The sequence below is a fragment of the Suncus etruscus genome, chromosome 15, assembly GCF_024139225.1.
Source record: "Suncus etruscus isolate mSunEtr1 chromosome 15, mSunEtr1.pri.cur, whole genome shotgun sequence".
Classification (NCBI taxonomy): domain Eukaryota; kingdom Metazoa; phylum Chordata; class Mammalia; order Eulipotyphla; family Soricidae; genus Suncus; species Suncus etruscus.
In genome coordinates, this window is record NC_064862.1 from 19048903 (window position 1) to 19062714 (window position 13812).

At 43.7% G+C, this 13812-nt stretch overlaps 1 protein-coding gene across 1 annotated transcript in view; it reads right to left on the reverse strand.

Moving 5' to 3' along the window:
• Positions 1 to 425: 425 nt before the first annotated feature.
• The window catches only part of PPIL4 (peptidylprolyl isomerase like 4), a 36618-nt gene continuing 23231 nt past the window's right edge, over positions 426 to 13812 (reverse strand). The window contains 6 exon segments of the mRNA XM_049789347.1: positions 426 to 598; positions 799 to 1244; positions 1246 to 1352; positions 5546 to 5693; positions 7153 to 7249; positions 10782 to 10893. Coding sequence (XP_049645304.1) covers positions 1103 to 1244; positions 1246 to 1352; positions 5546 to 5693; positions 7153 to 7249; positions 10782 to 10893 — 606 coding nt within the window. The 3' untranslated portion in view covers positions 426 to 598; positions 799 to 1102.

A 13812-nucleotide genomic window follows, 5' to 3' on the forward strand; every position in this document is an offset into this window, starting at 1 on the left:
AGCAAACCTGATGCCCATCAACAGAAGAATGGGTAAATTGTGGTCTATTCATGAAACATCAGACAGTGCTGAAAAATGGATGCCACAAAAACACCAGATAGATAAAATCGGGTCACAGAAACGTGCACTCATCAGGCCATTTACATCAAATTAGAAACCAGAGAAAACAATGTTTCACGGAGGAATATACATCTGTTGCAAAACTATAGTGAGTGACAAGAAATCAACACAAATATCAAAATAATTATTCAGGCCCGGAGAGATAGCACAGCAGCATTTGCCTTGCAAGCAGCCGATCAGGACCAAAGGTGGTTGGTTTGAATCCCAGTGTCCCATATGGTCCCTGTGCCTGCCAGGAGCTATTTCTGAGCAGACAGCCAGGAGTAACCCCTGATCACCGCCGGGTGTGGCCCAAAAACCAAAAAAAAAAAAAATTATTAGAAGAGGACATGAAGAGAATTCTAAAATAAAGGTAAATGGCTGCACACACACAGATACATACATATATATTTCTAGCTTCTGATTACTAGTATTCTGAGAGTCACACTCAGAGAGCTGGGGAGTGGCCGAGGGAAAGCCCGAGGCCAGGGTTAAAACCCTTGGCTCCGGGCCTGGAGAGATGGCGTTTGCCTTGCAAGCAGCTGATCCAGGACCAAAGGTGGTTGGTTCGAATCCCGGTGTCCCATATGGTCCCCCGTGCCTGCCAGGAGCTATTTCTGAGCAGACAGCCAGGAGTAACCCCTGAGCACCGCCGGGTGTGGCCCAAAAACAAACAAACAAACAAACAAACAAAAAAACCTTGGCCCCTTATTATCCTTTTATCTTCACAGACTCGTGCTTTTTTTTTTTTTTTTTTTAATAATTATGAAACTTTTTTTAAAAAAGTGAGAAATGTGAAAGACTTTCTGCATGAAGACTACTCTTATGTATAACAATAAAATTGTAGAAAACGTACACAAAGAAAATGTCTAGCTGCTGCTTCTGTCTTGGTGCCCGGGAGCCAAGTCCAGAAAAAGTGGCAGTTGAAGTGCGCCCAGCAGGCCTGGCTCGGGGCAGGAACTGAAGCGAGAAACGAGGAACACGTCAGACACCCGCCCTGGGTTCATCGGTACTTGGATTTCTCTTTCTCTTTGGATTTCTTGGGACTCCGGCTCCGGTCTCTTTTTTTACTCCTTTCCCTCTCGTAGGGATCGGCCTGGTACTTGGCCTTGTGGCTCGAGCCGTAGTGGCTGTCCCTTTCCCGAGCGGCTGCGGCTCCGGTGCGGAGGTCGGTCTCTCTTTTCGCTCTTCTGTTTCTCCCAGCAGCTCTCTTCCTCTTCGTAGTGTCCGAATCCCATCTCCCGATAGATGTCCTGTCAGGGCAGAGAAAGAGGTGCGAGCAAACTCAGCACGATGTGGGCACAATCATTAAAAAAAAGCTCTCCCAATAAAATAGCCCCCCAATAACTGGCTGTCTCCACAACTCAAATCTCAATTCTGCTACTAACCTATACTCTTGCAATTTTTATTTTTATTTTTTTTTTGTTTTGTTTTGGGGCCACACCCGACAGTGCTCAGGGGTTACTCCTGGCTATCTGCTCAGAAATAGCTCCTGGCAGGCACGGGGGACCATATGGGACACCGGGATTCGAACCAACCACCTTTGGTCCTGGATGGGCTGTTTGCAAGGCAAACGTTGCTGTGCTATCTTGCAAATTTTTACGAATAATTTCTAATAATTTCAGGTACAGCTCACTTTCCTTATCAACGCCATTACTTTGTCACCACGATTTAGGGTGGACCCAAGGACAAATCCAAAATTAAGAGCCTGAAGCAGCAGCACCACTGAAATTGAAGCAAGGCTTAGGGCAATTACAGTAGCAGGATCTCTCTGACTTTGTGTTTCTTGTTCCCCATGTCCTGCTCACCTATCCCCCAGCTCCCAAATGTGGTTTCATCACTGATCTGCAATTCAACTATAAGATTCAGTAAGAATTCTCTAAGTCAGATATTATTGGAACTGCGAACCAACAAGATTCTTTAGACAAGTTGATCTAAAAAGATATGTACTGCTTAGTTTAGTCTGAGTTTTTAGCAGTTTATAACAATTCCTCTCCAAATCCTCAGGTAAACATTTTTTAAGACAATGCAGATATGTTTCCAATAAAATTTTAATATACATATTTCTCAAAACTGAGTTAAGGCAAGTAGACTAATCCACTGCTCGAGAGACAGTAAAATGAGTTACTTAAAACTATTCTTACTAATAGCAGTACTTTAGAGCTACTAAAATAATTCCATTTCTGCCTGTGTTCTGTACTTAATTACAATTAGCTCAGCAAGTAGCTGACATCTAAAAGACAGAGTCAATGTTCTTTCAGTAGATATTTGTGGGCCAGAGAGATAGTACAGCAGGTAAGGCGCTTGCTTGCCTTGCACATAGCTGACCCAGGTTTCATTTCCAATGTGGTACACAATCTCCCTGAGCACCAACAAATGTGACAACTGAGCACAGAGCCAGGAAGAAGTCCTCAGTAACACTAGGTGTAGCATAATAAAGAAAAAAGAGAATTAATAAAATAAAACATTTTTTGTTTGTTGTTTTTTTTTTTTTTAATTTTTGTTTGTTCTTGGGTCACACCCTGTGGTGCTTCAGAGTACCATATGGGTTCTCAAATACAGAACTCAGGTCACCACCTGTAAGATCAGCCTTACCTGCTGAACCATCACTATGGTCCCATACAATTCAACTTTATCTTGAAGATTTATCAGAGGAAAGGCAAAACTTGGACAATTCCACAAACCCCAATTTATCACCGTAAGTATAAATACAATTGATGTAAGGGTCAAGGCTTAAAATTCACAATGATGGCTAACTATAGATTAGGATTGGGATTCAAGGAAATGAATAACAATTATTCTATATATTTCCTAGATTCAGTACACATTTTTACTGGTTTAAGCTTTATGCACATCCAGTGCTCAGGGAGCTACTCCCAGCAGTGCTATAGGGACCATTTGATGCTAGAGATAAAATCAAGTTTTCCCACATGCAAAGCATGTACTCAGCCGATTAAGCTAGCTCTCCAGTTCTCTGTATGTTATTCAACATAGAATTAGGAATATAAAAATATCTGGGGTAGGGCCGGAGAGATTGCATGGAGGTAAGGCGTTTGCCTTTCATGCAGGAGGTCATCGGTTCGAATCCCGGCGCCCCATATGGTCCTCTGTGCCTGCCAGGAGCAATTTCTGAGCCTGGAGCCAGAAATAACCCCTGAGCACTGCCAGGTGTGACCCAAAAATCAAAAAAAAAAAGAAAAATCTGGGGTAATGATAGTTGAAAATGATCACTCTGGGGCCCGGAGAGATAGCACAGCGGCGTTTGCCTTGCAAGCAGCTGATCCAGGACCAAAGGTGGTTGGTTCGAATCCCGGTGTCCCATATGGTCCCCCGTGCCTGCCAGGAGCTATTTCTGAGCAGACAGCCAGGAGTAACCCATGAGCACCTCTGGGTGTGGCCCAAAAACCAAAAACCAAAAAAAAAAAAAAAAAGAAAATGATCACTCTGAACAAAAACTGGGTGCTGGAAGGAGATAAAGTAACATGCATGATACCCTTCAGTAACAATACTACCAAACACTAAAAGGAAAAAACAGGGAAGAGGGCCCGGAGAGATAGCACAGCAGCGTTTGCCTTGCAAGCAGCCGATCCAGGACGAAAGGTGGTGGGTTCGAATCCCAGTGTCCCATATGGTCCCCTGTGCCTGCCAGGAGCTATTTCTGAGCAGACAGCCAGGAGTAACCCTTGAGCGCCGCCACCGGGTGTGGCCCAAAAACCAAAAAAAAAAAAATTAAAAAAATAAAAGAAAAAACAGGGAAGAGGGAAAGAGATGGCGAGGGAGAGAAAGAATAACAAAAGGTATGCCACAGAAGCAAGGAGAAGAGAGGACAGGAGGGAGAGCAAGAGAAAAACTGAAGACTTTATTAGTGGCGGAAATGTGCACTCGTAAAGCAGTGGGTGTTGGACATTGTATGAACAGATCTCAATCATCAACAATTTTTTGTTTGTTTTATTATTGAGTCACACCGGCAGCACTCGGGGGTTACTCCTGGCTCTATGCTCAGAAATCACTCCTGGCAGGCTCAGGGGACCATATGGGATGCAGGGATTCAAACCACCGACCTTTTGCATGCAAGGCAAACGCCTTTCCTCCATGCTATCTCTCCAGCCCCAAATTTTTTTCTTTAAACCATCGTGATTTGCAAAGTCCTTCATAGCTGGGTTTTAGATATAGAATGTTTCAGGACCAATCCCACCACCAGTGTCGACCTCCCTCCACCAAAGTTCCCAGAGTCCATCCCATTCAACCACCCCCAACCCCAGCCTGCTTTGTTTATTTGGCTTTTGGGTCACACGGCAGTGCTCAGGGGTTACTCTTGGCTCTGCTCTCAGAAGTCGCTCCTGGCAGGCATGGGCCACCATATGGGGGATGCCGGGATTCAAACCACCGTCTGCTCGAATCAGCTGCTTGCAAATGCCCTACCACTGTGCTATCTCTCAGGCCCCGAAAGGCACCTTTTTAATTTTTTTTAAAGGGATTTCATGATTTCATTGTTGACCCAGGCTTGGAATATTTAGTTCTGTCCTTAAAAGTCTAGGGGGTTGGAGAGATAGTACAGTGGGTAGAATGCTTGCCTTGCACTCAGCTGACCCAGGTTCAATCCCCGGAACTATATCCCTAGCACCACCAGGAGTAATTCCTCAGTTCAGAACCAGGAGTAATTCCTGACCAATGCTGAGTGTAACCCAAGAACTAATAAACAAAACCAAGAAACACAAAATTATTATAATCAGTGTTTGTGGGGCTACATCACAAACTGGTTCATAAACCATTCACACAATTCAATAGTTCTTGTCATTTTCTAAGATACTGGCTGATAAAAAAAAAATGAGTAGATAACCTGATTTAACTTCTTTGTGGTGGAGGGGTCATTACATCAGGTGGTGCTCAGGGCTTACTCGTGATTCTGTGCTTAAGGATCACTCCTGATAGGCTCAGGGGACCATAATGGATGCTGGGTATCAAAAATGGGTTAGTCATATATGTGCAAGGCAAACTCCCTTACTGCTGTACTCTCTCTCTAGCATGATTTAACTCTTTACCAACTATTTTCTAGCAAAACATGCATCTCTAAATAATTTTTGGGCAGTGGGAGATAGCACAGGGGAATGAAGGCACTTGCTTTGCATTCAGACAGCCTTGGTTTGATCCCTAGCACAACATAGTCCCTTTCAAGCACCTCTGAATTGCCCCAGCACCCTCTGAAATGTGGCCCAAATTCCTCCACCCCCAGAAAAAGATATTTTTTGGGTGCTTTATGTGGCATATACAAAAATAAACATAAAAGTCAACTACCCTAATGAAATGCTCTGTGTTGGGGTTTGGAACATACTCTTCCCTATTTAAAAGAACATCTTCCTTAGATCACAACTCTGATATGTAATCAACAACAACAAAATAAAGTTCATTTTCTTCAGTGAAGTCTAGACATGGAAAAGTACATTACCTGATTAGTATTTCTGATCGGCATGTAGTCCTCGTCTTCTTTTTCTTCAGAGCAGTGACGGGTTTTTTTCTTGTGCTTTTTACTTGTGTGCGAATGACTTGATTTCGAGTCTTCCTCCTGCTCATCTAATATCAGATCATATTTTGCACTGTAGCAGCTAGTTAAGGATAAATTAGGCCATGACACTGGCAACACATAAGAAACACAACTAGTAAAAAAAAAAAAGAAAAGAAACACAACTAGTAAACCAAGGTGGCCATGAGGCTAACATATAACTTTAGAGCAAAAAAAAAAAAATTTCTAAAACATAGAATAAATAAAATAGAGCCAGATAGCACATGGCATAAGGCACGCAGCCAACCCAGGGCTGTCCTCAACTCAACATGGCAAATTGACCTCCAATAACTGCCATAGCAATATCTGAACACAGCCTGGTATGGCAAAACTCTCACCACCACCCCCCATACACAAAACACAAAAAGATAAAAAAAAAAACTGTAAGTAGGGGCCAAAGACATAGCATGAAGGTAGGGCATTTGCCTTGCAAAAAGAAAGTTGGTTCGAATCCCAGCATCCCCCGAGCCTGCCAGAAGCGATTTCTGAGCATAGAGCCCGGAATAGACCCTGAGCGCTGCCATGTGTGATCCAAAAAAAAATTTTTTAAAAGATATAAGAATATCCTTAAGACACTAAAATGATAATGCCAGAAAATTATAGAAGATGAAAAGTACAGAAGATGAACCTTTTTCGAGTTTAATTACAATTTCATAAACTTAAGTGTATGTCATTGTACTTAAATTCAAATAAGAATGTTAAAAATTAAGTAGGGAAAAGTATACATTAAAAAATATATACAGGGGCTGGAGAGATACCATGGAGGTAAGACGTTTGCCTTTCATGGAGAAGGTCACTGGTTCGAATCCCAGCATCCCATATAGTCCCCCGAGCCTGCCAGGAGCGATTTCTGAACGTGGAGCCAGGAGTAACCCGAGTGCTGCCGGGTGTGACCCAAAAACCAAAAAAAAAAAAATTATACAGGGGCTGGAGCAATAGCACAGAGGTAGGGTATTTGCCGTGCATGCAGCTGACCCAGGACGAACCTGGGTTTGATCCTCAGCATTCCATTTGGTTCCCCTGAGCCTGCCAGGAGTGATAACTGAGCATATAGCCAGGAGTAACCCAAGCATGGTCAGCTGTGGCCCAAAAACAAAACAAAACAAAAAAATGAGAGGAAAGCTAGGAGCATAATACTAAAGGGCTGAAGGCATGCTCAGAGGAAAGGCTGGCATACATGTTTTGCATGAGAGAGGCCCAATCATCAAACCAGTAATAGTCCCTGAGCACTATCAGGGGTGGCCCCAAACCAAAAAAATTTAATGATACTAAAGATTTTTTTTTCAATCATAATTTTCTCCACTCTGTACGGGAAAAATATCTAAATAGCAAAGAGTATATTTGAGAGGTAACAATAAAGCACATGGTTTCTTTAGTGTCAGGAGTCAGGGCCTGTCAGGTCTAGAGCCACAGGACCTTACAGAACAAACACATGCCACATGGCATCTGCAGACTCATCACCACACACAGACGGCTGGTCTCATAAAGGATACTCTTGTTTAGGCTTGACTTTGTCTTTCAGAACCAAATTAGATGATTTGTCCTGTTCCTTTTCATATTCCTTGAAATCACTCTTTGTATATTTACCACCTTTGGAGGAAAAAAAGAAGAAAAATCACCTAATTGATCAAAAGGGATCACTTACTTTATAAAATATCTATGAGAACTACTTTACAGTTGGCATATATATCAGAGAACAGAAAGAAGGCTAAGGAGGTTCTCCATAAACGTAGAATCGAGCTCCCATATAACCCAGCAATTCCACTTTTGGGTATCTATCCCCAGGACAGAAAAACATTCATTCAAGGGGGTCAGAGAGATAGCATGGAGGTAGAGCATTTGCCTTGCATGCAGAAGTACGGTGGTTCGAATCCTGGTATCCCATACGGTCCCCCAAGCCTGCCAGGAGCGATTTTTGAGCACAGAGTCAGGAGTAACCCCTGAGCACTAATGGGCGTGACCAAAAAAAAAAAATCCAAAGGTATATGCACACTGCTATTCATCACAGAACTCAGTTGGAATCAACCTACATGTCCAATAACAGACAAGCTGATGTCCCATATACAATGAAATATACAATGTACAATTCCATATACAATGGAATACTGTAAGAAATGATGTAATCCTGCAATTTGCAGCAACATGGATGGAACTGGAAAATATTATGTTAAATGAAGAAATCCCAAAGAAGGATAATTAGAGGATGGTCTCACTTATTTGTGATAAGTATATGAAGGAATCCAATAGCTTAAATGGGGCTGCCTAGAAGACTCGGCCCAAGAGTACAATAAGAAGGGAAGAAACTGAGTGAAGGAGGAGAAAGACAGATGTGAAATACTAGAGCTAAGGGGACGCAGGTGCACTGATGGTGTTAAGAAAGGACAGAACTAAATATCCAAGCCACAGAGTCAACAACACTAAAATCATGAGACCTAAACTCAACTCTAACAAGCAAACTTAAAAAAGGTGGCTTCTGGGCTGGAGTGGTGGCACAAACCATAAGGCATCTGCCTTGCACTCGCTAGCCTAGGACTGACCGCGGTTCGATCCCCCGGCATCCTATATGGTCCCCCAAGCCAGAAGCAATTTCTGAGCGCATAGCCAGGAGTAACCCCTGAGTGTCACCAGTGTGGCCCAAAAAAAAAAAGGTGGCTGCTGTGATGGCAGACTGGGGCGGGGAGTGGTGGCATGGGATGGACTCTGGGAACATTAGAAATGGGAGGCTGACAGTGGTGGTAAGATTTAAATTTAAAAAATTATAAAATTTGGGGCCAGAGAGATAGCACAATGGCATTTGCCTTAACAGGAAGCCGACCCAGGACCTAAGTGGTTGGTTCAAATCCCAGCATCCCATATGCTCCCCCATGCCTGCCAGGAGCTATTTCAGAGCAGACAACCAGGAGTAACCCCTGAGCACCTCCGGGTGTGACCAAAAAAAAAAAAATTATAAAATTTTATGGGGCCTGAGAGATAGCATGAAGGTAGAGCATTTGCCTTTCATGCAAAAGGATGGTGGTTCAAACCCCGGCATCCTATATGGTCTCCCAGGCCTGCCAGGAGCGATTTCTGAGCCTAGAAGCCAGGAGTAAACCCTCAGCACTGCCGAGTGTGACCCAAAAACCAAAAACCAAAAAAATAAAATAAAATAAAAAATAATTTAAGGGGCCATAGAAGTGGCATGCACTAACCCTAGGATAGACCGCAGTTAGATCCCCTGGCCTTCCATATGGTCCCCCTAAGCCAGGAGCGATTTCTGAACACATAGTCAGGAGTAACCCCTGAGCATCACTGGGTGTGGCCAAAAAACAAAACTAAAATCAAAAAAATTTTTAAAAAGGGCTGAGAACCAAGTAAGGGGTTTACCTTTCATGCAGAAGGACGGTGGTTCGAATCCTGGCATCCCATATGGCCCCCACGTGCCTGTTAGGGGCAATTTTCTGAGCGTGGAGCCAGGAGTAATCCCTGAGTGCTGCTGGGTGTGACCCAAAATCCAAAAAAAAAAAAAAAAAAAAATGGGGCCGGCGAGGTGGTGCTAGAGTTAAGGTGTCTGCTTGCAAGCGCTAGCCAAGGAAGGACCGCTTCGATCCCCTGGCGTCCCATATGGTCCCCCCAAGCCAGGCGCAATTTCTGAGCGCTCAGCTAGGAGTAACCCCTGAGCATCAAACAGGTGTGGCCCGAAAAACCAAAAAAAAACAAAGGGGGGGAGGGGGGCTGAGTACCAAAAAACCATCCCAAGTCATCTTCCATTGTATTTTAATTGACAGTATACACATACCGTATATATAGTCATATGCTGCCACCTAATGGTATATATGGCTATTACAATACTTTCAAATTAGTCAATACTCAGGCTGAAAAATGAAACATTTTAGAGAAGTTAGTAAATCCTGAAGAGCTTGGGGCCAGAGTGATAGTACAGCCAGTAGGGCATTTGCCTTGCATGCAGCCGACCTGGGTTCGATCCCCAGCACCCCCCAAGCCTGCCAGGAGCAATTTTTGAGCACAGTGCCAGGAGTAACCCCTGAGCACAACCGCGTGTAGTCCCCCTCTACCCCCATACAAATGCCCTAAAGTCCAAAGGAAATTGAGGGCTTGGGATCCTAAGTCTGAGATCTGAGAGGGTTCTAGGTTTGAGAGACATGAGGACTGAAATCCTTATCTGTCCACAGATCTCACTCATGTATGATATACTAAGAAACAAACAAGGGAATAGCCAATGTTGTGGGGTGACGCATCCTTAGCTTCTGAGCACCAAACTAAAAGTACCAAGTATGGGGGAGCTGGTGGAGAAGGAGGAAGCAGACTAATGAGAAATGATGAAAGAACTAAGTGGAGAGTCATGGGCACTGCAGTGATGATGAGCTATAATGATTTTTTTTTTTTTGGTTTTTGGTTTTTGGGGCCACACCCGGTGATGCTCAGGGGTTACTCCTGGCTGTCTGCTCAGAAATAGCTCCTGGCAGGCACGGGGGACCATATGGGACACCGGGATTCGAACTCAGCACCTTTGGTCCTGGATCGGCTGTTTGCAAGGCAAACACCGCTGTGCTATCTCTCCGGGCCCGAGCTATGACGATTTTACATAACAAAGCCACAAGGGTCATCATGGCTGTGACTTTACCTAAAACTAGATTTAAAGTAAATATGATTGAATTAAAACATGAGGCCAAAGAGAGGAAGAGACCTTGGGATAACAATGGTGGCAATGCCTTAACAATACGCCGAAGGGAGTGGTGTAGCGACTCTAAGTATAAAACCCTGAGACTCTGGAGATAGTACACAGGTGCTAAGGCGCATGCATCCCTGGCACCTGGTCTCTAAACACCACTAGGTGTGGCCATGGAGGGTACCGAGCAGCACCAACGGGTTCAAGTCACGTCACATTTTTTGGTCCTTGCAATAAACCTCTGGCTGCTGTCTGGGAATCACAAAAGGGAAATTAAACATAATGCAGATACAGATTCCAGGGAGCAGCTATGTGGCATTAGAAACTACAGAAGTTACTTCAATAACTCCTCATTAACAGCACTACTGTTTCTCCACATTTAAAGCACTGAGTCAAAAAGAGAGAAAAGTAAGCAAAGCAGAACAGAAATGATGGAAGAAGGATGAACCAACATACCTTTTCCTTTCCACTTAACTTTCGCAACTGACTGGCTGAAATCCACATGGATTCTTCTGTCATCTATAAGTACATTGTCCATTTTGAAGAATGCTTTTTCACAATCTTCTTCCTAATAGCAATCAGAAACAAACTCATAAAAATAGATTTCGGGTCCCAGAGAGATAGCACAGCGGCGTTTGCCTTGCAAACAGCCGATCCAGGACCAAAGGTGGTTGGTTCGAATCCGGTGTCTCATATGGTCCCCCGTGCCTGCCAGGAGCTATTTCTGAGCAGACAGCCAGGAGTAACCCCTGAGCACCGCCGGGTGTGACCCAAAAACTAAAAAAAAAAAAAAAATAGATTTTGGGGGGGCTGAAACAATAGCACAGCAGTTCAAGTTCATGTCTTGCATGTGGCCAACCACAGTTCAATCCCCAGCATCCCATATGGTCCCCTGAGCACCACCAGAGTGATTTCAGAATGCAGAGCCAGGAGTTAACTCTTGAACAGCACCAGGTGTGACCCAAAAAAAAAAAAAAAAAAAAAAAAAAATTTTTTGTAGCTAGAATATGAAAAATACAAAAAGGCTGGCACTACTAAGCATATGCAAAAGCTTATTTATTATGTGATAGGGTCGGAGAGATAAGATGGAGGTAGGGTGTTTGCCTGGCATGCAGAAGGACAGTGGTTCGAATTCCAGCATCCCATATGCCAGGAGCGATTTCTGGGCATAGAGCCAGGAGTAACCCATGAGCGCTGCCAGGTGTGACCCAAACACCAAAAAAAAAAAAAAGCTTATTGTGTACTAAATGTTAGTAAATGCTTTGTATCTTTGTATTTACTATCCTCAATGAACTCTGATAACAACTCAGTGATGCCATTTCTCAAAGGAGAAAACCAGTTTAGAATGGTACAAAAACTGCCAAAGATTATTCCATGCGTAAGAGAGTCAGGATTTGAACCAAGGCAAATAAATTCCAGCAGAATTAAATTTACTTAAATTTACTTGCCAATTGTCTTATAAACGTAATTTCCTTTACTTAAAATCTGCAAACTGGGGGCTGGAGCTTGGCACATCAGAAGGGTGTTTGCCGTGTGTTGCATTAAATAATTAATGATGGAGCTGGATGGAGGTGGATGGATGGAGGGATTTTTCTCTGCCATCCCAGGCCACGTGGCTCCCCAATCCCCATTCAGCTGGAGGGTCCCAGGTTTAGGTGAACGGCGGAATCACTCATCCAGAGACAGGCATCAGGAAGCATCAACTTTATTCATACCCTATCCACCACATGCGTGGCCTCTATCATAACCTTTTAAGCACAGCCATTCTTAGCTAGCCCTGCATCTTAACTCCTTTCAGCCATCTTCCCTTTGACCTCCATGCTGACAAAAGACCAAAAGAGCACCTAATCCCCTGGGTCAAAGGCCTTATCTACCTTTTCCAAGACCCCTCCCAGGAATGGGCGGGGTCTTGCAGGTAAGGTCAAGTTACCTAGGGAGAATGGAGGGATGAGGCTTGACGTGAACGAGGCCGACCCTGAACGGATCCAGGTTCGATCCCCAGCATCCCATATGACCTCGAGCCTGCCAGGAGCAATTTCTGAGTGCAGAGACAGGAGTAACCCCTGAGCATCACTGGGTGTGCTTCGCCCACCCAAAAAAGTAAACCCTGAACACATCCAGATGTGGCCCTAAATAAACAAAAAGTAAAATCACATACAAATATTGGAAAGCTGGGGGAATGGCACAATGAGCTAGAGTAGGTGGCTTTGCATCCCAGAGCCCACAGGTCCACTCCAGCACCACTGGTCCCTAAGCATTGCAGGGTACACCCCCAAACCCAAACCAAACAGTCCATTAATGGCAATATCTGACCTAAAGGATAGGAAGTTTAACTTATCCACTTGGTATGAATATGCACCTCAAAGGAAAGAGAGACCAGAAGACAAGCCACAGATAGGGAGAAATTATTTGCCCATCCATTCATCTGACAAAATGGTTTAATAATATCCCAGATATATAAAGCACTGGTAGAACTCTACAAAAATATTTATACAATTCATCAAAAAATGGGGAGATGAGATGACAAGAACTTGCTCAAAAAGAAATGCAAATGGCCAAAAAATATCATATGAAAAGATGCTCTATATCACTAATCATCAGGGAAATGCAAATAAAAACAACAATGAGCTATATCACCTCATACCAGAGAATGGCACATATCACAAATAATCACCATCTCCAGAGTTGATGAGGACTAGGGGAAAAGTGACCCTCATTCACTGCTGGCATAAATACTGACTGATCCAGTCTTTTGGGGATGACAATATAACATTCCTCAAAAAACCTAGGAATTGAGTTTCCAGATTACCCAGCAATTCCACTTCTAAGAATATACTCTAGAGACTCAAAGCACAACATAGAAAAGGTATCTGAACTCCTCTGTTCATTGCAGCACTAGATACAATAGCCAAAATTTGGAAACAACCCAAATGCCCTCCAACAGATGACTGGATCAATAAACTACAACATTTACATCATGGGGTACTAAGAAAAGATAAGGTAATGGCATCTGCTGCAAAGTGGATGGATCTGGAGAGTATAATGTTAAATGATATCTATCAGACAAAGAGGAGAGAGAGAGAGAGAGAGAGAGAGAGAGAGAGAGAGAGAGAGAGAGAGAGAGAGTGTGTGTGTGTGTGTGTGTGTGTGTGTGTGTGTGCCAAGTGCAAAGTGGATGGATCTGGAGAGTATAATGTTAAGAGAGAGTGTGTGTGTGTGTGTGTGTGTGTGTGCGCGCACGCGCGCGCAAAGTGGATGGATCTGCAGAGTATAATGTTGAATGATATCCATCAGACGAAAAAACTCCATAGGGGGGCTGGGGGGACAGACCTGGGTTTGCTCCTCGGCATCCCATATGGTCCTCTGAGCCTACCAGGAGTGACTTCTGAACAGAGCCAGGAGTAACCCGAGCGTGGGTGTGGCCCAAAAACCAAAGGGGAAAAAAAAAAAGAAAAAAAAGAAACTCCATAGGGAAATTATCAAATGC